This window comes from Caretta caretta, chromosome 10 (genome assembly GCF_965140235.1).
Source record: "Caretta caretta isolate rCarCar2 chromosome 10, rCarCar1.hap1, whole genome shotgun sequence".
NCBI classification, from domain to species: Eukaryota; Metazoa; Chordata; order Testudines; family Cheloniidae; genus Caretta; species Caretta caretta.
In genome coordinates, this window is record NC_134215.1 from 17727616 (window position 1) to 17750637 (window position 23022).

Below are 23022 nucleotides of genomic sequence, written 5' to 3' on the forward strand. Positions count from 1 at the left end.
TTGATTAAACTTGCAATATCATTGCCTCTCTGCTTTTATGAGGCAATAAACTGATTCCCGTGAGATAAACCAGAAGGCTGGATTCAATTGGGAAGCAGATTACTCTCACACAAAAGGCAATGATATTATCACTTCATTAAGGGTGTAATAAATTGGATACCTTCACCAGCACATGATACAAGGCTATATTTCTAACTGGAGTGCCTGATGACAATTTAAATCACAAGAGCGACAGAAAAATTTTATTAAATATATTTGAACCTTTTGTCCTGCATTTGTGAACAATGTACTTTCTTTTAGACTTCTGAACCAGTTGCAGTGTTTTGTCTGCAGAGCTGGGTCAGTCTAATGTTTATATTTCAAAGGGACACCCCAACGTCCAGTTCTTTGCAACCCTGCTGAACCAGATTCTCCCCAGGAGAGGGATTTGAATGCAAAAAACCAGGAGTGAGACAGGGAAAGCCTTACTGAACTTGACAGACAAGACCGTCCAGCCCCAGAGGGAGAGAAACTGACTTACAGTGAACCCGCATCCCTAGGTCACTGATGGAGGCTCGGAGCAGCTCTGAAGGGGAGCATCCCCCAACCCCTATCTCAGTGAGGGAGGCCTGGAGGGCTCTGAAAGGGGGAACCCCCCCCCCAAGTCCTACCCCAGTGCCGGAGGCCTTGGGGGAGCCTCCACTTATCCCCTGCCCCAGAGAGGGGGACTTGGGGGAGCCCCGCCCGAGCGGTGACGGGGGGCGGGGGTGTCTCTCTCACCAGCACAGATTTGCTCCCAGAGCGTCTTCGGTCCCTGAGCTACAGCCATGGAGGAGCGCGGTTACCAAGCAACCCCCAAGCAGCCGGCGGAGATTACCCAGAGGAGCCCGCGCCAGGCCCTGCCTTCCGCTTCCGGGTCAGCGCTACCCGGGCTCGACGAACACGCTGGGCGGGGGAGGAGGGGAGGAGTTGCACGTGGGGCCCACAGGTAAGAGGCCTCCCGGTGCTGGCGGTGGAGCGAGCGCGGGGCCGGAAGCTGGTGCGGACTCTGGGTTGGAGGCGGGGTAGAAGCGTGAGCGCGCGAGGGGCGCGGGAGGCGGTTGGCTGGTGGGGGCAGGGGACCGAATTTGCCGCTAATGCCAATAAACGTATAGTTACCATCCTCTTAAAGCCATGGACATCTATCACGCGTGTCAGTAAAACCAGGGACGGATCCTGTGGAGCATGAAGGCCAAAATCGGGCCGGCTTCACGGAACAAAACCACACCACAGCCTTCCAAGAACCGATCCCTCGCTGAAGCCGTGTCAGCCCTAGGATGAACTAGGGCCCACGACTGCTCCCCCAGTCGTCGCGCCGGCAGAGGCCGTAGCACGGAAGGTGCTGTAGCCCCTGTGCTGTCTAACCCTATGCTGCAGCCTCCTTCGGGGGAGCTGCGTCCGCTGGGGATTATAGTTCCTCGTTTTTCTAGTGTGAGTGCATCCTCGGAGCGGTTTAGTACTAGAGGTTTGTGCAAGCCGTGCGTACATAGGTCGTTATTCTGAGCATGGACGTGCAGGTCACATCTCCACGGCAGCGTTCCCTCCAGTTCAACCGAAGCGCTGCCCTGACTGGTAATTGGCTGGTCTCTAAGGTGCCCCAAGGACTCCTTTTCTTTTGACTGATATTGTTACATTAAGAAAAGGAGTACTTGTAGCTGTAGCTCACGAAAGCTCATGCTCAAATAAATTGGTTAGTCTCTAAGGTGCTACAAGTACTCCTTTTCTTTTTGCGAATACAGACTAACACGGCTGTTACTCTGAAACCTGTCATTGTTACATTAGTTTACCTACTCTTCTCTCTCTCGGCTGTGAAGCCCCCTCTGGGTGGGTCTCAGTTGCAGCAGCAGATGGGAGTTCTGGAGCTGCGCAGACAGGGAGAGCCGGCGGAAAACTGACAGGGCACAGGGCCTCTATGCAGATGGCTTCTGCACCTTGGGATCTTGAGGGACTTTCTGGTTTGGGGGAGGACAACATTCCTGCTGGCTTTGTTGAGGGTCCACATGAACTGTATGCCTCTGAGGGGATAATGTGTAGGAAAACTAGCAAATGCGGGTTTCCTGTCCCCTGCTTGTGAGATATCCTCCCCAAGGTGGGTATAGCCCAAAGTTTTATTTTTTTTATCCCACTCTGATAAATGGAGAACACGGTGAGAGCTGTCGGTTCTGCATTTCTGCCTAGATTTAGAGTATGACCTATTGTTACAGCTCAGAGCTGAGCTAACAAAGTCTTTAAAAAGTCACCTTGGCTGCATATTTTGGGGCCTGTTCAGGCAGGATAGCTGCCTGCAAGGAGAAAGGGAAAAAAACCTACTAGGAACTCATTTTTTGCTGCAGTCTGTGGGAGGCATCTGGACATACTAAATTCCACCACCTGAGTTGCCTCCTTAATACCTTGACTGGTGGCAGAATTCAGATCCACAAACATCTGTGCCATGGAAGCTCCAGTATAATATCTTTGAAAGAGGGACAGTTGTTGGGGTAATAAGATTCAACCATCTCACTTCATTCCTTTCTGAAAGGTTATTGTTCAGAACTGAAGCTGAAACAGTGTAATCTTCCAAGCCTTGTTTACACTGGAACAGCAAACACTACATTAAGCACAGGGTGGGATAAATTAAATGTGATTATGGTCAACTAGCTCTTCCCCTGGCTATTCTGGTTCTGTCAGAGTCCTATATGATAGACAGCAAGTGGTGGGGAGGTAGCAAAGAAAGTGGTATTCCCACCCTGCTCCAATCAGAGTGTACAGATACTGTATGTAGTCCAAATTTACCGATAAAACTCACCTCAGGAAGTGGGCAACTCAAATATAAAAGCCTAATCTTTTCCTCCAAGCGTGACTGTTGCAAGGACTCAGCCTTCTGTCCCTTCTTATGTTTGAAGATAACTGAATCTATCTGTTAGTGATTGCCTGCACCTTCATGTTGGTTGTGAGCACCTGAAAACAGGATGAATCTGAAGGTTCTTGTTTGCCTATGTAGGGCGCAGAGTCTGCCCTCCTATTACAGAAAGCTGTCTATCATGGTAGGATCAGTATAGCTCAGAAAAGAATCCCTACTGACAATGCTCAGGAAAATCATGCTATCCCGAGCAGGCTTTCAGTGTGTTGGTAGCTAGCATGGTTCTGATCTGAGTGGACAGAGCCTCCATCGAGAGAAATAGCTGATGGATTTAACCTTGTAAGAAATGTTTATAGTCTGATCTTCAGAGCTGTTCCTTGGACATTTAAATTAGGCTAAGGGAGCTGTGGGTTCTGAGCATGTCAGAAAATCAGACCAGTATTTTTTCCCCCCCTCCATAGTTCAAGTAGAATTAACACTTTAAAAGAGTGGGAAGCGCTAAGCAGAAAGCTGTGCACTAACCTGTAGTATGTTTTTCAGAATGATAATAAATGAAGAGGGAGAGAGTGTTTATGAGGAAACGACACAGAAAAAGAAAAAAGTGAAGAGCACTGGGAGCCAAACTGTCATCAAAATTGAAGAAGACCTCCAATCTGACACACAAGCAAAAACTAAGGTGAAGAAAAAGAAATGCTTAGCAGAAGAGGATTCAGATCAATTAAATCTTAGTAAAAAGAATAAAGTTGGCTCCAAATTAAATAAAAGAGCGTGTTCTGACAGCCCTGTGACAATAGAAAGCAATTCAGAGTCTGAGCCGGTAAAAGAAATAAAGAAGAAATCTAAAGTTTTCAAAAAGAAGTCAAAGAAAGGCCAAGGTCTTTCCTTGTTACCGTTGGAGAATAATCAGGACAGTGATCAATACCTTCCAAAGAAATACACAATTCATTCTCAGGAAAATACAGTCATTGGTAAAAATCACAGAGAGAATATCTCCCAGTACTCGGAAGGTCACAGTGAAGTAACCAAGAAGAAGAAGAAAAAGAAAGAGAGAGACATTTCTTCCTTAACAGTGATAGAAATTCTAGACAGTGATCATGAAATTTCTAATAAAAACCTTAAAAAAATAAATAAAACCACTTTACGGGAAAAAGCACTCGCTGGTAAAAAACACAGAAAGGATATTGTCCAGAACTCTGCTGGAGAGAGTGATATAATGAAGAAGAAGAAAAAGAAAGACAAACGTGACTCCTTAACACTGGCAGGTGATCAGGACAACAATCCCGGTGTTTCTGAGAAGCTTTCAACACGAGACTTCAGAAAAAATCAAGAAACCAATTCCCAGGAAAACACATTAATAAGAAAAAAACAAAAAGAAAACATTGTCCAGAACTCAGAAAGTGACAGAGAAGTAACCAAGAGGAAGAAAAAAAGCAAAGATTTTTCTTCCTTAACATGTGAGGATAATCAGGACCAAAGTCATGGAGTTTCTAATAAACACCTTCCAAGAAAAGAAAAAGCCAAGTCCCAGGAAAAAGCACACGGTAAAAAACACAGAGAGTATTCTGAAGATGACAGTGAAGTAACCAAGAAGAAAAAGAAAAAGATTCAGAAGGAAGAGGAGAAAGTAACTGAGCCTGTAAACCTTATGGATGAAGATGGGGAAATATCTGAAGGTGAAAAGATGACGCCAATTAAAAGTAATAGAAAGAACAAGAAAAAGAAATCCAAACCAACGGAAGACCTTGCAGTGGATAATATAGATGAGGGACTTCGAGAAAATAATAATGTGCACTGTGACAATAAGGGTAAGAAAAGAAATAAACAGGGATCGCAGAACTGTGCTGAAGAGCCAAGATTGAAAAAGAAGAAGGTCACTGTAAAAACAGAAAATGAGGCAATGGTAAGCTCTAAATGTAATCGTCTTTCCATCTTGCCACTGAGGCGCTCAAAGCTTTTTATGTACACATGAAGAGTCCAGTCTTGCAAGCTGTTCCACATGGATGGACTGTGCAGGGCCACATTTATATAATTGGGGCTGCAGTCAGGTGCAGGGTCAAAGTGAGGAACAGCCAGCAGGATCAGAGTTTAATGATCTAAGTCTGACACCAGTCCTAAGAGGCAGAGAAGTATTTTATTTTTTAATGCCTATTGCTATAGCCACTTAGTGTGCTCTAATTACAAAAATGTAAAATGCACAAATTACTTATGTAACTACCCGGAGGAGTTGACACAAAACCAAAGTCTGTGTCTATGCTCTGAACTTTCTCAGACCCATCCCACTGTTGATAGTAGCAGCACTAGTATAGAGTGGAGTACCAGTGTTTTTATCACCATGCCATCGAGACCTGTGTCTCCAAGACATGATGGTAAAATGCTAGTGTCCACCAACACCTTGTCTGTTCTAGGCCTTTTTTCCCCCTAAAAGTTCTCTTATTGTTGACATTGCTGGAGGAGCTACCTATACTAGTGGTAGCAATTGTGGGAGAAGTTTAAAGGGAAAAAATGCCTTATGTGGACAAGGCCTTTCAGAAAATCCCAAATGTGTACAAGACCTCAAATATTGATCTGCAAACCCTGGTAGACCAAATGTTAGGATGAAACCTAAACCAAAACTCACTTGTTAATGAAACACAATAAACCCTAAATCAAAACAATCCACCAAAGGGTAAATAAAACAAACAGGCATTTAGGTGATGGGTAATCTAAAGCTCCAGAAGTCTGTGACTCAAGTTAATTGGAGCAGAACTCCAGCTGATTGACTATTTATTACAGAAATCCCATTAGGAATTCTTAAATTGTGGTGTCAATTGAATAGCCAAATGAACTTGCTGTTGGGTGGAACGTACATGGAGAAATGGTCTTTTGACATAAGATAATGAGGGCTGGGATGAATAGAAACACTTACCTGGTGTACTTCTACAAACAATCCTCAAACTGAGCATTTTCAAATGAACGTTTTTTCTCTGAAGTTTTTCAAAATGTTCAACTCTATTTAAGAGTTAAGTGATAGCAAGTTACTATTTATATGATCATTTTATCACTTTCTTTCCTGACCCCATATAAGCATAGGGGCCGAGAATCCATAACTGCCATTGAAGTCCATAGGAGCTGTATGTGCTCAGCACCTTTAAAACTCAGACCCTAGATGACAATATTACTGTATGATACTCTGCACTTCCACAGAGCCTCTTATCTAAGGCTCTACAAGAGCTTTACATACATTATGTCTCAACAACCCTTAGAAGTAATTACTACTCCAACTGCTTTACACCAGGGAAAGCTTAGGCACAGATAAGATAGGACATACCCAAAGCCACACTGTGAGTCAGCAGAGCAGGGAATATAACTCACTGCCTCCTTAGTTTGTGCTCTAACCACTAATTCTCATTCCACTACTTAAATCTGTAAAATTAACATCCTTCCTGGCTCAGGCTTCACTCTGCCGCTGTGGTAGTTAGCACTCAGCGTGCTCCAGCAGTCGTGTGGAGAGTATTAGAGTTACTCCCTCATATTTTTTTTAAACATTGTCCGTATGTTAGATTCATGATTGACTTTGGGGTTACTTTGGATACCGTCTCCATTTAACTCACTTCTGAGACAAAACACACAGTCAATCTGGTGTACTCTGTTTTGGTGTATCACCATACACAGTTATTTGTGTTCTGTGGAATCCTGCAGAGCTTTCCAACGTCCAACACTTTAAATCATCTGTAAGTTGCAGCGTACAAGTGGAGTCTTCAGCTTACACAGCAGCATGGAAATGGGCTTTGTTTAGTCACAAAGGTACGTGTGTGAGTGCATGTACATTTATCATTGTGAGTAGGCCAGTTGGGGCTGTAGCCTTCTTTATTAGATTTTTCCTTTTGACCTTTCGAAGGCCAAGATGGTTTTATTGCTGTGATAAATTTTCTAATTAAATTGGCATTGTCCTGATGAGACTATTAGACGTTATTTGGATTTATGCAGCTGCTCACACGTGTGCACAGGCAAGATAAGCTTTACAGTGACAAATGCAGTAGTATGATGGTACTGGACAATGAAGATGGAAAGCACAGCAAAGTGCCTTCCAAGCAACTGATTACTATTCTTACTATTTATGTTCAGTCCTCTGTAAATTAATAAAGAAATTACCCCAAATTTTTCCAAAAGTTTAGATGTCGGGGTAATTCTGGTCTGAAGAAATTTAATTATTGTTACACTGCTGTAATAGATGGTGGTGGTGCTGGTCCCCGGTTTAACTACATTACAGTTCTGGACCAGTTTCTAATCTCTAATGCATGTCACTACACCACTGCATCTCTCAGAATATTCACTGCTTTGCTTGTGCATGCAAGCCCGTAGCAAGTTTTTTGAAGACTATACAAAGCAGTACGTTGTAGCTGAGATTCACATTTGTCTCCCTGATTGTAGTTACTTATAACAAATTTGGATTGGTTGGCAACAAGTCTTTACTAATGTTAGCTTTTATACATCGTGTCTGTGAGCAATATGAACCACCACTTTGGATATGTAGAGGACATTCCAGCTCCCTCATTGTGGTCCAGAAATAGAAGCTGAAACTCAGAGCCTGTAAAATCTATATTTCTTGTAGGGAGTTGAGCTGTCCCTAGTATTCCCTTCTTTTGAGGGTCTGACTGTACTGACCTTTAAAACACTGGTATATTCCATGCTGCCGGCCAAATGAATGCATAAAGGGGCATGTGTGTAAGAGAGCACATGCCTGCAGTTACCAGGAGGCTCCAATCCTGTTCTGCTTGAATGAGTTTTGCTCTTGGTGTCAGTGAGAGTAGAATAGGGCTCTGAGGTACCAACAGTTTTCCTGTACACTTTCAACAGGAAATAACTATGGTAACAATAGTTACCATGAATGCCAAAGTGCTGGCCTTTTTATTGTATGCAGGGTAGTTGTAGCCTCCTTGGTTCCAAGATAAGCTTCTCTCTCACCAACAGAAGAAATTGGTCCAGTAAAAGATATTATCTCACCCACCTGGCCTTTCTAACGGCAGGCACTGTGCGTTATACATGGATAAACCTCACATATGCACATTCTCACGAAATCTCACAAAAACTGCCCTCTTTTCATTTTGCAGCAGAGTCTGCAGTGCCTTATGTGAATGAGACTTCATTACACTGATGGAGTCCAGTCACAATAGCCTTGAGCAAAATAAACCAAGACTATCCTGTGCTGAAGAACTATATTTGCTTCTTTTAAATGATGTGTACTTGTGACCTAATTCTATGAAGTGCTAACCGCGCTCAGCTTCCCTCATGTCCAGGAGAAACTTCAGATTGGTGCACCCTAAACAAAGCCCTGATCCTGCTAATTCTCAATGGTCAGTAACCCACACTGGGTCACCCAGTCATTGTGAATTAGCAAGGGTAGATACACACAATTCTCGCTTTCTTGCCTGCCACCTACCCTTCAGACTAAAATCACTGCAGCTCTGTTTGCTGAACTTGGTTTGTTGCTGTCATCACTGTTTTCCCTTTTGTTTTAAAGAAATCTGAAGAGACAGGACTAGGCCATGTAGAAGTATACTGGATACTTCATTTTTGTTCAGAGAATGAGCTCTCCTTACTGTGGAAAGCATTTCTTTCTCCTGTTGGGGTTAGACGTATTTGTGTGTATGTGAATTCAGTGCATAAAAAAGTAGATATGGAAAATGAGTTAAATTATCCATGGGTTGGTTGGAAAAAAAAACCCTCAACAGAAATAGCAATCTCTGTGGACATAAGTCTCTTACAAATCTTCTCCTTGTCCTAGCATTCCTTCATTATTTCATGCTTGAATTATTGTTCTAGTTTTCTCAATGAATCTTTCCTCTGGCCACCTTCTCTCAGCTAGTCAAACCACTGTGGCTCAGTTAATTTTTACTATCCTAGCCTCTCCATTACTTATCCAACACATTGGCTGCCCATTAATCTCATCTTTGTAACTGAGTTTTCAAAGTTGTCCTTACAGTGGGGCCTGCTTACCCTAGTGAGCGGGTTTCTGTGTGGTTTCAATGTGAATTATGTTTGTGTCACAGATTTGATGCTGGTAACCCACCCCTTTTATTTGCAGATTCAAAATAGGGTAACTCTGATTTTTTACCAAACTGTTTAATCTGAAATGCCTCTGTCTCCGTCTTCTGTGCAACAGATTATTTATTGTATGTTCCCCATCTCTTTACAAGTCCCTCTTTTACAAGGGTCGCAGGTGTCCCTGATACTCTCTGAAAAAGCGGAGTTCTGTTGTGCAAAGCTTTGGCAGATGTATCGCCCCACTGATGGAAATCTCTCCTCAAGGAGATGCACAGGCCCAATTGTCACTTTCAGTTTAGAATTTGACTGTTTCCATTTACCTGATCTTGCAACACTGCACTGTGTCTATTAGACAATGTTCTCAAAGTTGTCACTGCCACTATGTAAATTGCAGTTACAATTAGTAGATATTCATACTTATATTCAGGTTTATATCTTTGTTTTGCAGGAATGTAAGGATGATGTAACAGTGGTAGAGGAAAGGAAAGGAAACTGCGATGAAATAAATATAGACAAGGTATAGACTCATTTCTGTATACTGTGTAGCTCTGTGTTAAGTCAAATCCTAGTAGTAGGTATGTCTGGATCTAGCAAGCCATGTGAGTGTGCACATGCTGTGTGCAGATAAGAAATCACATTGATTGTTATTGTGCGCATACATGCTAAAGAGTGTACTACTTACCAGATGGAATATGTTGCATCTTCCATGGGCCCAGCACTAAAGCAGGGTAAAATCTGGGACCTGTTGCTGCAGTGGCTGCCAAAGGGTTTGAAGTAGCTGATCAGATTTAATGCTCACTTGTCCAAGCCTCATCTGTGCTGGCAGTTTGTATATGTGTTACCTGCAGTGGACTTTGTGTCAAGGAAATTCAGTAATCGCTGTCAAGCCATTAAAAGTGCTGTTAAACAACGATAGACCACCGTTTATTTAAATAGTTTTGGATGTTTTCTACATTTTCAAATATATTGATTTCAATGACAACACAAAATACAAAGTATAAGGTGCTCACTTTATATTATTTATGGTTACAAATACTTGCACTGTAAAACCAAAAGAAATAGTATTTTTCAATTCAGTCATAAGTACTGTAGTGCAAGCTCTTTAGTGTGAAAGTTGAACTTAAAAATGTAGAATTATGTACAAAAAAAAACTTTGTGTGTGTGTGAATGCAGTGTAAAACTTTAGAGCCTATAAGTCCACTCAATCCTACTTCAGCCAATCACTCAGACAAGATTGGATACAAATTGTAGGAGATAATAGTGCCTGCTTCTTGTTTACAATGTCACCTAAAAGTGAGAACAGGTGTTCACATGGCACTGTTGTAGCTGGTGTCACAAGGTATATTTACGTGCCAAATGTGCTAAAGATTCATGTCCCTTCATGCTTCAACCATCATTCCAGAGGACATGCATCCATGCTGATGACGGGTTCTGCTTGATAACAATCCAAAACAGTGTGGACCGACACATGTTCATTTTCATCATCTGAGTCAGATGCCACCAGCAGAAAGTTGATTTTCTTTTTTGGTGGTTCAGGTTCTGTAGTTTCCACATCGGAGCATTGCTCTTTTAAGACTTTTGAAAGCATGCTCCACACCTTGTCCCTCTCAGATTTTGACATCGCTTCAGATTCTTAAACCTTGGGTCGAATACTGTAGCTATTTTTAGAAATCTCACAATGGTACCTTCTTTGTGTTTTGTCAAATCTGTTGTGAACGTGTTCTTAAACGAACATGTGCTAGATTATCATCTGAGACTGCTATAACATGAAATATATGGCAGAAAGCGGGTAAAACAGGAGACATACAATTCTCCCCCAAAGAGTTCTGTCACAAATTTAATTAACACATTATTCATTTAATGAGCATCATCAGCATGGAAGCATGTCCTCTGGAATGGTGGCCAAAGCATGAAGGGGCATATGAATGTTTAGCTTATCCTGCACATAATACCTTGCAGTGCCGGAAACAAAAGTGCCATGCAAATGCCTGTTCTCATTTTCAGGTGACATTGTAAATAAGAAGAAGGCAGCAGTATCTCCCGTAAATGTAAACAAACTTGTTAGTCTTAGCAATTGGCTGAACAAGAAGTAGGACTGAGTGGATTGTAAGCGCTAAAGTTTTACATTGTTTTGTTTTTGAGTGCAGTTATGTAACAAAAATCTACATTTGTAAGTTACACTTTCATGATAAGGAGATTGTACTACAGTACTTGTATGAGGTGAATTGAAAAATACTGTTTTGTATCATTTTTACAGTGCAAATATTTGTAATAAAAATAATAATGTAAACTGCACACTGTAAACTTTGTATTTTCTGTTGTAATAGAAATCTATATATTTGAAAATGTAGAAAAACATCCAAAATATTCAATAAATTTCAATTGGTATTCTATTGTTTAGCAGTGTGATTAAGTCAAAAATGAATCATGATTAATCACGTGAGTTAACTGCGATTAATCAACAGCTCTAATTAATATGTTTGATAAGTACCACAGTTAATGTTTTGCAGTTATTTGTAAGAAATGCTAATATTGGAAATTAATAATGGCTTTATCTTCTGAAATCAAGTGTGCAAAAGGCTAGAATGCTAACCTGCCTTGTAACTTAATTAAACCAGTCACTTTTTCTTGTCATCTCATTCTTACGTCATGAATTCAGTTAACCAAAATTTCACCACAAACCAGTATCTTGTGTGATTTATTTTTTTTCCTTTTAGGTTAGACGGCAAGCTCTGCAAGAAGAGATTGATAGAGAATCTGGCAAAACGAAGGTTTTCAGAAACAAAGTGGAATCTGTACGTATGAATCTAGAGCTTGGTCTGATGGGATAATGGGTCCACAGCAACGCTCTTGAAAATGCACTACATCCTTTTCTGTATGCTAGTCATGTACACCACTTGGCACACAGTCCTCTCTTCTGATTGCAGATTTGAGGTCATACTACGGACCAAATTAGTCCAATCCCAAGAGACGCTGGGAGCGGACTAGCCAACTCCAATAGCAGTGGGATTGTACAGACCTCTAATTCCCATCACTAGTCCTGAAAAGTAGCATTTTCCCTGCTCCCTCTTTTTTTTCCCTCTTCAGCCAAGATGAATTTGCTGCAAAATCATTTTCTATTTATTGTGGAATATAAATAACACTAACCCATGCATATATTTGTCACTGGGACTAGAGTTAGCACATAGTTTGCTGGGAGAATTGGAGAGCAGGGAGCTAGTCCCAAATTACTGAGCAGCATCAAACTCAGCCAGCTTGTTTTAAAGTCTCCATGATGACTTGGTAGACACTTTGGTTATTCATAAGTCGGTGGCTTGCTGTGCATGTCAAGGGGCAGACGCACTTTTTCTGGGAAGAAAGTTCACTTGGGGCAAGGGAACGGAGAAACTGACAAATCCATTTGAAAAGCTTGCTGTCTCCTATAAACAAATAATGTAACCTGGTACTTCAGCTCAGGTGTGTGAGCGTGAGTGGGAAGGCCGAAAGAGGATGAAGAAAATATAGTGCATATGCCCCCTTCCCGTCAGTCAGGTTTTCACCTTCCGTAGCTCACACCTACATCTCTGTAGGGCTTGTCTTGGTTCTTTGTCTTTACCTCTTCTGCTCCCTGACAGGTTTAGAGTGGAACATCTGTCAGCTGCTGTAATTGCTGGCCTTTAGCAGGGGTAGTGAGATTCAGAAAGGGGAGGGGGCCTTATTGGTATCCCAGATTATCTTCGCTGTCTGTGAACTGCACCAGAAGACTACCACAATTCTAGTAAAGTATGAACGTATATGAATCAAATGGCCAAAATCTATAAAATGTGTAACTTTTTGCATAGTGGAAGGGATTGGGAAGAGAACTCAGATAGTTTCAAGGCATATGTTGAAATAAAAGCAATCTAAATGGCTCTGAAGTCATTCAGAAAATGACATGTTGGCAGGGAATCCCAGTCCTTTGAGGCTGAACTATCAGTGGTTATTAGCACATGGCAGAACAGGAGCTATGAAGACTAATTAGTGAGCTTCACAAAGAGCAAGCTGGAAATGCTGCAGTAAAAGCAACGTGTAGTAATTGCCAGCAGTTAACTTAAAAAATTATAGGGTTTGAAAAGGTGTAATTATTTCTGCATCTGTGCTGATATGTATCCTCCACCTCCCAGAAAGAATGTTTGTGTCACAGACACGGACTTATTACAGCAGCTGTCTGACAAAATTATGAAAATTCTACAAAAGCTGAAATATCAATGAGGTGGTTTGTATCCTGTTCAAAGTGAAACGCCTCAGTCATGTGGAAAGTCTGCTTTTAAAAGCAGACAGCCTAGTCTACGCTGAATGAAAAGACTCTACGCCCACTGGCTATGTATCATGTACAAAACCCCTTCCTAGCTTGCTGCCACTATTGCAGTTGTTGCAGCGTGTATGGTGTGCTGTGTATCATCTTGGCTGTTTGGTGAAGATGGTGGTTTCAGAAGAGCGGGCTACATACAACTTAACTATATATAAAGGAGACGACCCTGGCTGATGTGGAGCTCCATTGTTTGACACCCGTGAATCTCCTACCAGGGCAGCACAACTCCTTCCCTCCTGCTTTTGTTAGCAGCTGAAGCATGGAAGGCTAGAGCTAAAGAATGATGAACTACAGCAGTTGCCAATGGTCCCATGGGTTGTGTTTGTGTTTTTAATGTGCCCATAGAGGATAGTTAACTAGTGAGGGAAGAAATTAGTGCTTAGAACCCATGGGCCACATTTGGTTGTGTCTTCATAGTTAACTTTTTATTAGAAAAAGTTGCTGAGGTTGTGAAAATGAAAACATAGAGGACAGGTCTGAAACCTTTTCTAGAAAATTATCTACACACAGTCAACTCATTAGAATAAGTAAAGTGTGGCTAGAGGCGGCTTTTTGTGTCTTTGGGAATTGATCAGCAAAGTGTCCAGCTGGCAGAGAAGTTGGATGCCTAAAGATAAAGAGGAAAGAGACACCGGAGACAAAACAGGAATGAACATGGTGCCGTGACCGCATATTCCGCTATATCGATGTCCTGGATGCAGTCTATTGTCACTGTGATCTTAAAATGGATCATGATGCACCTTTTGTTCCATTTGCAACCCATCTGACACAGCAGCCCTCTCTTGATTGGTTACCATGGCTTTGAAAACAGTCATTGAACATTCTTTGGCTTATCTCTGGAGGTTCACTGGAGCATCAGTCCATAATCTGACAGACTACACACTGTTGCATTACATAATTGGGAAGTAAATGCTGTAATTGTACATGCGTGGCCTATCCTCTGTTTAGATTTACTGCATTGAGGCAAAGCAAGGGTGCAATATTCTGAAAGGAATATGTGGTAAACTGTGCTGCATTAGTTCTAGATAGGAGCTGAAGCACTTATTTTAATACTGGACAAAGCCTAAGTAATTTAGACTGTAGTTTTTATTCCAGCCTTCAGAAGTTCTGAAAATAGTGGGCAGTGATTGTAATTGTGCAAAACATGGTAGAGATCATTTTAGTAATCTGAGACAGACAATCTCAAACAGTAGGAAGTACTCGGGAGTCAGTCCTGGGCACCTATTAGTGCCCAGCTATTCTAATATGTAGTTGCACCTTCTGTTTCCTTCTCCTTTAGCTGATCATGGGCCAGATCATATAGAGTGCAGTGTGGGGTGGAGGCTGGTCAGCACCTTACAGATTGGGGGCCTACATTTGGACTCAGTATTGCTGAATGCTAAAGCAGCAGCAAAGCCCCTCTGTACTACTTCATTAGTGGAAGCAGTTATGATTGGCTTTGCCAGCAAGATGAAACCACGCAAGTCTGCCTCGAGGTTAGATGGAGAAGGGTTCAAAACTCACTGTCGCAAATACTGAACAGTTTTTAAAAGAAATATAGTAGGTAGATATGTTCATGGGTGTCTTTCCATGCAATTCCTATCTCCTCTTTAGGCAGTGTACATGCCTTGTTCAAAGATGCTTAAAATGTCTCCCCTTTGGTTGCTTCAAGACTTGTAGATTTTAGTGGCTGCAAAAGCCAGGGGGACTGGGTTTCATGGTGTTGTTTCTGATGGTGGGTTGTGAACACGGCTTGGTGCTCTTGGATCCTGAGGGTTACCCCATTCAAACCTCCACCTCACTCTGCTCCAGAGAAGTTCCCCCCTCAGATGGCAATGAGACTTCTGAGCATCATATGATTATACAATTAATGCAGCCAGTTCCTTACCATGTGCTTCCCTGAAGTAGAGCATAGAGCAGGCAGAGAGGTGGGATGCAGAAGTAGGAAGAGAACAATTTCTCCTTCCCTTGCCTTAGCTCACTCCTAAGGTGTGCTAGGGCCCCATTATGGTTTTGGGTGTCTTTGTCACAATCTTTATGGGCCACTGGTGGTTGCAGCCCTAAAGCTGCTGTCATTTAATGTTGTGATCCTAGGAGTTTATGGATAATAGATATAGTTCAGGTAAAACTTCCTATTCATCTTGTTTTATTCAGCAGGATATAAAGTTTGGCCAGTGGAGCACGGCTACTTTTGAAAGTTCAGACCAAAAAACAAAATTCCTTAAACTGATGGGCGGTTTTAAAAAGAGTTCTGCATCAACCCAAGATCCACCAGGAACCACAGAAAAACTAAACATGGCTCTGAACAAGAAAGGTGAGGATACCTTAAAGCAGACCCTGCAAATGGAGTCTGATAAAGCAATAAACTTAAAGCAACATAGAGGAATTGGCCTTGGATTCCAGCCTATTGCCAACAAAAAAGTGTACATAGATAAATATGTTTCTAAATCTATTAAATTTGAGGACTAAACTTTGTTGCAGCAATGTGAGAGGGATGAAAAAAACATTGACTTGCTTTCTACATTTTTTTCTTGGGATGAAACCAAGTTCAACACCCAGTTTGCCACTTAAGAGCACCAAGTGATGATGTGACTAGAAATCTCAGTGCACATGGAACTAAGTTCTAACCTCAGCTGAATGACAAATCCCAGTGTATCTTGAAGGTCTGCCACTATGTTCTTTACTAACAGGGAGAAACTCTCCTTCAGCAAAGGTTTGAGACTTGCAGCTGTAGCCTGTGGCCATTTAAATCTTGTAAATATTTATTTCAACTCTTAGAATGCAGAATGTATAAAACCCTTTTAAATACATTTTAGTGACTCAAGGGCAACATAATGGTTCCTTTGCTGTTTTGCAGTCAATCATGTAAAATCCTCACGTACGTTTTTCTGCGAGTGTGGTGCCAAATTATGGCCTTTTGCACTGAAAGACACTATAGGGAAGGCTAGAATTTGATCAACAGGCTTTTTGTTTGCAAATCTCATGGTTTCTTTAATGGTCTCAGTAGCTTTTCCCTTTTCAAAAATGCCACAAGCTCTCACAAGCAACATTTTATTTCAACATCAAAAACCCAGTTAGTGACTGTATCTATAAGGTAGCTGTGCTGATGAATCTTGGTTATAATTTCTATGCACCAGTTAAGCATGTCTAGACATGGATAGTAACTTTCAGTGAGTCACTGAGCTACACTTGATTTCTACTTCTCCCTTGCTAACTAACATTGTTCACTATTTGTGTTAATCTGTTTTGGTAGCTTTGCTTTAAGGGCCAAATCCTGGTCCCAGTAAACTGGCAGAATTCCCATTGGCTAGTGGGACCAGGTGTGGCCAAGACTATTTCTCAGAACTGCACAACCCCCAGGAAGGTCAATCATAGACCTGCATAAATGAAATCCCTGTTTCTTAACCTTTGGATTAACTCCTACACGTAATGTTACAGAGTCACATTTTCACTGGCTGTGTACAAAAGAGCATGAATTGTAAAAATGCAATTGTATATTTATTCAATCTATGCATATTTGGAACTCCAGAGAGCCCGAGTCAGTAGGGGTGGCATTGTCTCCTTGAAAGTCTGAAAAGCTGTGTGTATTAACTGGTTTAATCCTTTCACTTAGTGTCGTGCCACTGGGAGATGGGGGCAGGGAGGAGATGGTCTTCACAAGTGTTAGCATAGCTGTGAAGTGACTGTAAAAATGGCAGCGTGCTTGCTTCCTGGGTCTAGCATTTCCACAGCAATATGGCTCAGTTTACAAGGTAAAAGGCAAATTATTTTACCCACTTACCACCTGATTTGTTTTGCGGGTGCTCAGTTTCCATTGCTCTCCGACAGGCAGGATGATGTCCACCCATTTGCTAGGCCTCCCTCCTCTGCTTCTCCAGCCATTGCTCTGAAACAAGTGTTGGCCTGTACCCCCTTGAGAGGGCAAGTCTCTTGGCAAAGTCTGGTCTGTGTGTACAAAAAACCCCAGGAGTCATCCAATGGCTTTTTAGGTAACTCCTATAAAGGGAGATTAAAGCCACCTGATGAGTAGGAAGCCCCCACTAATCCACTCCAGTACCTCAGACAAAGAAAAGGGGGCATGGTGACCTCCCTTCCCTCATTGAAATGTTGAATCCTTTCGACTGCAGGGTCTGAGGCTGCCTCAGGTCAAACTCCTCCCCTTGCTGCGTGGGTTACAGCCCTTGACTACCTCAGGCAGAGCCTTTACCCTCCCACTGGAACTCTCCCCCCTCCAGCCAAGTGGCTGGCTCGTCTGTCACAGCCCTGCCATTGGCTTTCGTTCCTGCCTCCCTCTTCCCAGGCAGCAGAGGTTTCTCACTAAACAGAAAAGTCAAGGTCTGTAGAATGCTACTGCTAGGGCCACATTCTAACTTTAACCTTCTCTGGCCAAGACATGGAGAGTGCCAGCTGTGCTGCTGGAGACACCTTTCTTTGTTTTGCTCTGGATAAGGCAAGAGTCAAACTGGAGATGCAGAGGAAGGAGTGGGAAAACCTTGGCTGGTGATTTGAGCAGCATAGGAGGGAAACCACCATCTGCTCTGTGAGCCACAGCAAGGTTAGCCTGGGATCTGAAAGTCAAGCTGGCTTGACGCAGGCAGCACACCTCTACACCAAAGATGCTGCAGGCTCTATTACTCAAACCCGTGTCATCAACCGAGGCCTTACTCTCAGACGTATAACCAAGAGTATCAACTGAGGGGTTTCTCAGGGTGCTTTGCCATTGGAACATAATGCTGTGATGAGTCCAGTGCACTCTCCCCTACCTGGGCTGGTTCTGCAGAGCAGCACTACTGAGCACAGAGACCATTTTCAGTTACTTTCAAGATAGATTCACACGATGCACCTTCCTTTCTCGTTTACTCAGCCTTGTTTCAGCACGTGGGGTGTGTAGAATTAATTTCCTCCATGCTTTTCAGACTTGTGTATTAAAAAAGAGGGCAGGATCTGAACACTGATAGCCTTGTTCTGTGAGGAGCCCTACCTCGGCCTCTGTGCTCGCTACATGTAACATGCACATTTCTCAATCTTTCCTTTGCATTTAGCAGCTGTAATGTTTTAAAAGATTTGTATATATTTATAATGAAAGCATTTTATTCTTTGTACCTAAACTTCATTGTAATGTAGCTTTGAAAGTAAAACAATGGTTTTTAATGAGACTGGGTGTGTTCATTTATTTCCTAATTAGATCTTTGTACTTAGCAAAGGCATCTGGTCTGTCACTGTACAGCTACATGGGCGTGGAAGAACACACGAGTAAAAAAAAAAAAAAATGGAACAGTATGGTGAAAATCTTATATGGCCAGTGAGGAAACATATGGGTTCATATAGTTTGATGTACTAATGCCATTGTTTTACCAGGCTTGTGTATTTGACATAATTCCTTACAGGCAAATTACAACCTGGTAACAGCAGTAGTGCACCCAGGGTTAGGATAACTGTATGACAAGCTGAGACACCAGCCTAACCTCATAAATGTTATGCAGTGTTCCTACAACTTTTTCTTTTCCCCTGTATACAGCCTGCACAGGGTCCTACTTCAATTCACTTAGCTACAACCTGATCACTAGTTATATTTCTTGGGTTTTTGCTCATTAACATCTAAGAGAAAATCAGGGCAAGGAGCAAGGAAAGAATTATAATTTTTGGTATACTGCATTGCTAGCCTCAGGGTATGTAATGGCAGGGTTTGTGGACCTGGCTTAAATCAACTGCAAAACTAAGTAACCTTGAAAATGCGATGGACAACTTAAAAGCTATTGGTTAAGAAAAATTGAGGCTCACAGGCTCCAGACTTCTGTTTGATCATCAGATAGGTTGCAGAGCTGTTCAGTATCTCTATTCTTCTGAGACATTTGTATATTACCTTCTGTGAAAAGGTCCTGGTATTCTGCACGTCCATGTAGCACAGAAAGCCACATTAGCTGTACAGCTAACAGGATCAGAGGCCTTGCATGCATGTTCTACACTGCAGATTTGTAGATCACCATTATCCCATACATGGGCAGACCAAACCAATCAACACTCCCACTAAAATAGAGCAGACATTTAGCTAGAGAACTCCCAGGCTTCCAAAGGAATTGAACCATGGGTGAAACACACCAAGACAAAGTGGCTGTAACGTGAGTAAACACACTCGTGGGGAGGGGGGACTGAGAATGGTTTAGCACTTGCACACCATCAGGTTAGTTTTTAAAAAACCTTTTATCTTCTAAATTAGCACCACTCCCCTCCCACTGACCACCTGTAATTCTGGTTCTCACCAGACTTTGCATTGATGAATTAACAGCATATGTGCAAAGAATGGAAACAGAGTCAAATATATGCCCCATTCCATATTGCATAGCTATGATACACTTGTTCTGATAGTTATATACCAGGGGCAGGCAAACTTTTTGGCCTGAGGGCCACATTGGGTTTCCAAAATTGTACGGAGGGCCGGTTAGGGGTGGCTGTGCCTCCCTAAACAGCCAGGCGTGGCCCGGCCCCCGCCCCTATCTGACCCCCCCGGGACTCCTGCCCCATCCACCCCCAGACTACCTGCCCCTGACTGCCGCCCCATCCAACCTTCCCTCTCCTTCCTGATTGCCCTCCTGCCTGGACCCCCTGCCCCCATTCAACCCCCCTGTTCCCCAGCCTCGCCCCCTGACCACACCCCAAACTCCCCTGCCCTGTATCCAACCCCCCGCCCCCACTGCTCCCTCCTCCCTTACCGCACTGCCTGGAGCACTGGGGGCTGGCGGTGTTACAGCTGCACCGCCCAGAGCACCAGGAGAGGCAGCTGCGCCACCTGGCTGGAGCCAGCCGCGCCGCCGTGCAGCACAGAGCACCGGGTCAGGCCGGGCTCTGCAGCCCCGCCACCCAGAGCACTGCGCCGGCGGCGCACTGAGCTGAGGCTGCGGGGGAGGGGCCGGGGGCTCGCCTCCCAGGCCAGGAGCTCAGGGGCCAGGCAGGAGGGTCCCAAGGGCCGTAGTTTGCCCACCTCTGTTACATACCCGACACGATTACTTTTGAAAAACCTTATTTCCAATCTAAAATTTTTAAGAAGTATTAACAAGCATCCAATATCATTCAACCCCTCTGAATGAAAACTAATTCCTAACCCTCTACTGCAAGCTGTGCATACCCCACTAAATTACAGACAGCAAACGATGTAGTGAATGTCCATTGACAAGTGGACCCTTTGATATAATTACTGTGGACTCAAAATACGTTGCAGAAAAATCAGTTGTTGCCTGGCAACCAGAGCAGTTATTCACCTGAACTGGCCTATCACTAGTCAGCTTTTTTTTTAAATAGCAGTTAAGCTTCATCCACTTTAAACCCCGGCATGTGTGATGATGCACAAGTAATGGACACCTGCATTTCTTAACACACCACCTGCAAAAACAATAAAAAGCTCCAATCATCGACTGATTAACACTTCTGCTCTCCAGCTAAACTAGTTTTGGGGACATAACTCCTTGTTTTAATCAATGAGGCAGTCATCAGTCTCAGCACGATGGAGAATATTTTGACAGCACCATTCCACACGCATTACAAAGTACAGCTTCTACCACAGAGCAGAGCTATTTTATTAGAGAATTTCATTCACACAAAATGAAATTTTCACCCTCCACAAAAGACAACTTCTTGCTCAAAATTTGGCTAGAGTATTTTAGTCATCCTTGCTTATTGTAGAGAATAACTCAGTAAATTGCCTAAACTCAATCAAAACTAGGGCACTTATGGCAGTAGCAGCAACCTCACATCCTGGCTCCTTGCCACTGGCAGAGGGGAATTTGTTAAGCAGTAGAATAGCAAATGGAACTAATCATCACAGGATGTTCAGTCAGGTGATGACTGTGGATACATGTAATAAGGAACAAAGATGAACTAAACTGCACATTAACAGGTTTTATTTGATGATACTGTGCATTTGGACTGGAAACACAAGGGACTCTAAATACATTTGCATTTTCCTCTGAAGACTCCCCACTGATTGCCAGATTAAATTTAGAGGTTCCCTCCATTTTACAAAACATTTTTAGACTAAAAGGAAAAGCATAAACATGTTGGCGAAAGTGTATTACAAAAATGGTTTTTCAAATCCAGAAAACAGTAACATCTCAGCCATATTCCTGTTATACTGAAACTGGCCACATGAATATTGGAAACAACTCTGTCTACAAAGAAGTCTGAGGCATAATTCTCATCTAGAACTACTGCTGATCATGAACTAGGATGTTACAGCAACATATTGCTCACACGCAGGAGAAAATAATTTGTCCTAAATGGAATGAAGTTGGGGGGAAGGGGGAGCTCCTGAATATGCGTATTTGGACAATTTTCTTCCTATGTTGTTAAAGTTATGTCAAATTCAGGTCTAGAATGTTATTTGCCATCAGAAATTTTAAGATACACTTTACTGAATCTAAACATTTCAATCAGATTCTGTTTAATGACACCATTGGAACCAAACTTAGTTCAAATTATTGCACTTTGTCAGAACAATTTTACCTTGTCTAAATTAATCTGTCATACTTTTAAGTGAAACTTAAAAATGAAAATACACTGAACTCTAACAAAAGCTCAGAATAAAGCTCCTATTTTATGGACTTGGCAACATGCCCTTCGTGACGGATGACTCTGGGAAGGGTAACATTCATCAGGTCCTGGACTGCAGAGGGAGCCTTAGTGCCAGCTCTGTAAAATGACTCATTTCAGGTTGTTTGCTTTGCCTCTTGATATATTCCAGTGTTTTTACCTACAGAGGAAGGAGACAGACAAATCTTTGTACTTTTTCTTGAATCAGCTTACTTGACAGCCCTATGAAAAGTTTAGTGAAGATTTTCACTGGGTTTCAATACTGCAGTCCAATCCAGGCATAACCACCACACACTCCTGACCCCAGAGCTGGCAGTCACCGGTGTTGCTCAACAAGTGTTATTTTTCAGGTCTGGACCATGCTGCTTCTCCACTAACCAGAAAGGCAGTTTCATTCGGAGTAAAGCTGTCTCCTGTACTCCTAGCCCCAGCAGTTTCAGTTCTCGTACATCCAGCAAATGCACGACAGCCTTATTAAACGTGCTGGGAAAGTTACCAAGGCAGTCTAAATAGAAAAGGTCGGCTAGTTAGCATCCAGTAAGCCGATGCTGCCGACTGTTCCAGGCTGGATGCTAGTGTTGTAAAGTGGCCCACTGGTCATAGCAAAAGAGACTACAATCACACTCCAGTTTACTTATAACCCTGTCAGTCATGGGCCCAGGACACAAGTGAAAGGCTACCTCTGATTTCTGTTTTGAGCAGATGCTGATTCAAAGTTGGAATTTACATTATGTGCTCGCATATAAAATCAACAGTAAGTTATTAGGATTCAGATACACAGGACATGTTATTTTTCAATTCAAAACAATTTTAAAAGATTTAAATGAACATATTTTTGTTGTAAGGAAATAAATCTAATAAAATCACTGTGAGGCATGGTTAGGAAGGGTTAAACATCCTGCAAAATAAATAACTCACAGAAGACATGTGGGGAGATAATGTTTGTGTTTTTGTGTATTTACATATGTATGAGTAGGGTCCACAAGGTAATCAACAGTCCCTGTCTATGCTGTATTCTGATATCATTTAAATGAATTGTAAAAACGGGATATCTCGGTATTTCTCTCTCTTTGAAATGTACTGTGAATGGTGGAGGAAAACGCAAATGGCCTTATGTTAATTCGTATAGCTAAGTGATGGACCTCTTTCAAAGTCATCCTAATTACCTTTTGTTCCCCAAGGAACTCCCAACTTGTCAAAGAGGACATGAAATTGTATAAAAGATCCTTGGGTCCCAATTCTGTCATCT

General features: G+C 42.5%; 3 protein-coding genes across 13 annotated transcripts in view; 1 reads left to right on the top strand and 2 right to left on the bottom strand.

The window, feature by feature from the left end:
- Nucleotides 1-864, bottom strand: part of IQCK (IQ motif containing K) — a 214045-nt gene extending 213181 nt beyond the window's left edge. For all 6 annotated transcript variants that reach the window (XR_007358682.1, XR_007358683.2, XM_048865780.2 and 3 more), the window contains exon 1: nucleotides 760-864. Coding sequence is in view for 4 of the 6 variants with exons in the window: in XM_048865780.2 (XP_048721737.1) it covers nucleotides 760-808 (49 nt within the window). In the remaining 2 variants the exon portion in view is untranslated. The remainder of the gene's footprint in view (nucleotides 1-759) is intronic.
- KNOP1 (lysine rich nucleolar protein 1) lies at nucleotides 792-18346 on the top strand. 4 transcript variants are annotated; one of them, XM_048865770.2, is made up of 5 exons: nucleotides 792-967; nucleotides 3398-4757; nucleotides 9330-9398; nucleotides 11599-11676; nucleotides 15345-18346. In XM_048865770.2, exons 1-5 carry the CDS (start codon nucleotides 807-809, stop codon nucleotides 15657-15659), a joined length of 1983 nt encoding a protein of 660 aa, XP_048721727.1. In that variant the 5' UTR covers nucleotides 792-806; the 3' UTR covers nucleotides 15660-18346. The 4 variants fall into 4 exon arrangements, with proteins under 4 accessions (XP_048721727.1, XP_048721728.1, XP_048721730.1 ...); XM_048865771.2 differs by having other exon boundaries at nucleotides 15348-18346; XM_048865773.2 differs by lacking the exon at nucleotides 792-967 and adding an exon at nucleotides 998-1018.
- Nucleotides 18347-20723: 2377 nt separating this feature from the next.
- Nucleotides 20724-23022, bottom strand: part of VPS35L (VPS35 endosomal protein sorting factor like) — a 119347-nt gene continuing 117048 nt past the window's right edge. For all 3 annotated transcript variants that reach the window (XM_048866258.2, XM_048866257.2, XM_048866255.2), the window contains one exon: nucleotides 20724-21933. In XM_048866258.2, the coding sequence (XP_048722215.2) occupies nucleotides 21835-21933 (99 nt within the window). In that variant the 3' untranslated portion in view covers nucleotides 20724-21834. The remainder of the gene's footprint in view (nucleotides 21934-23022) is intronic.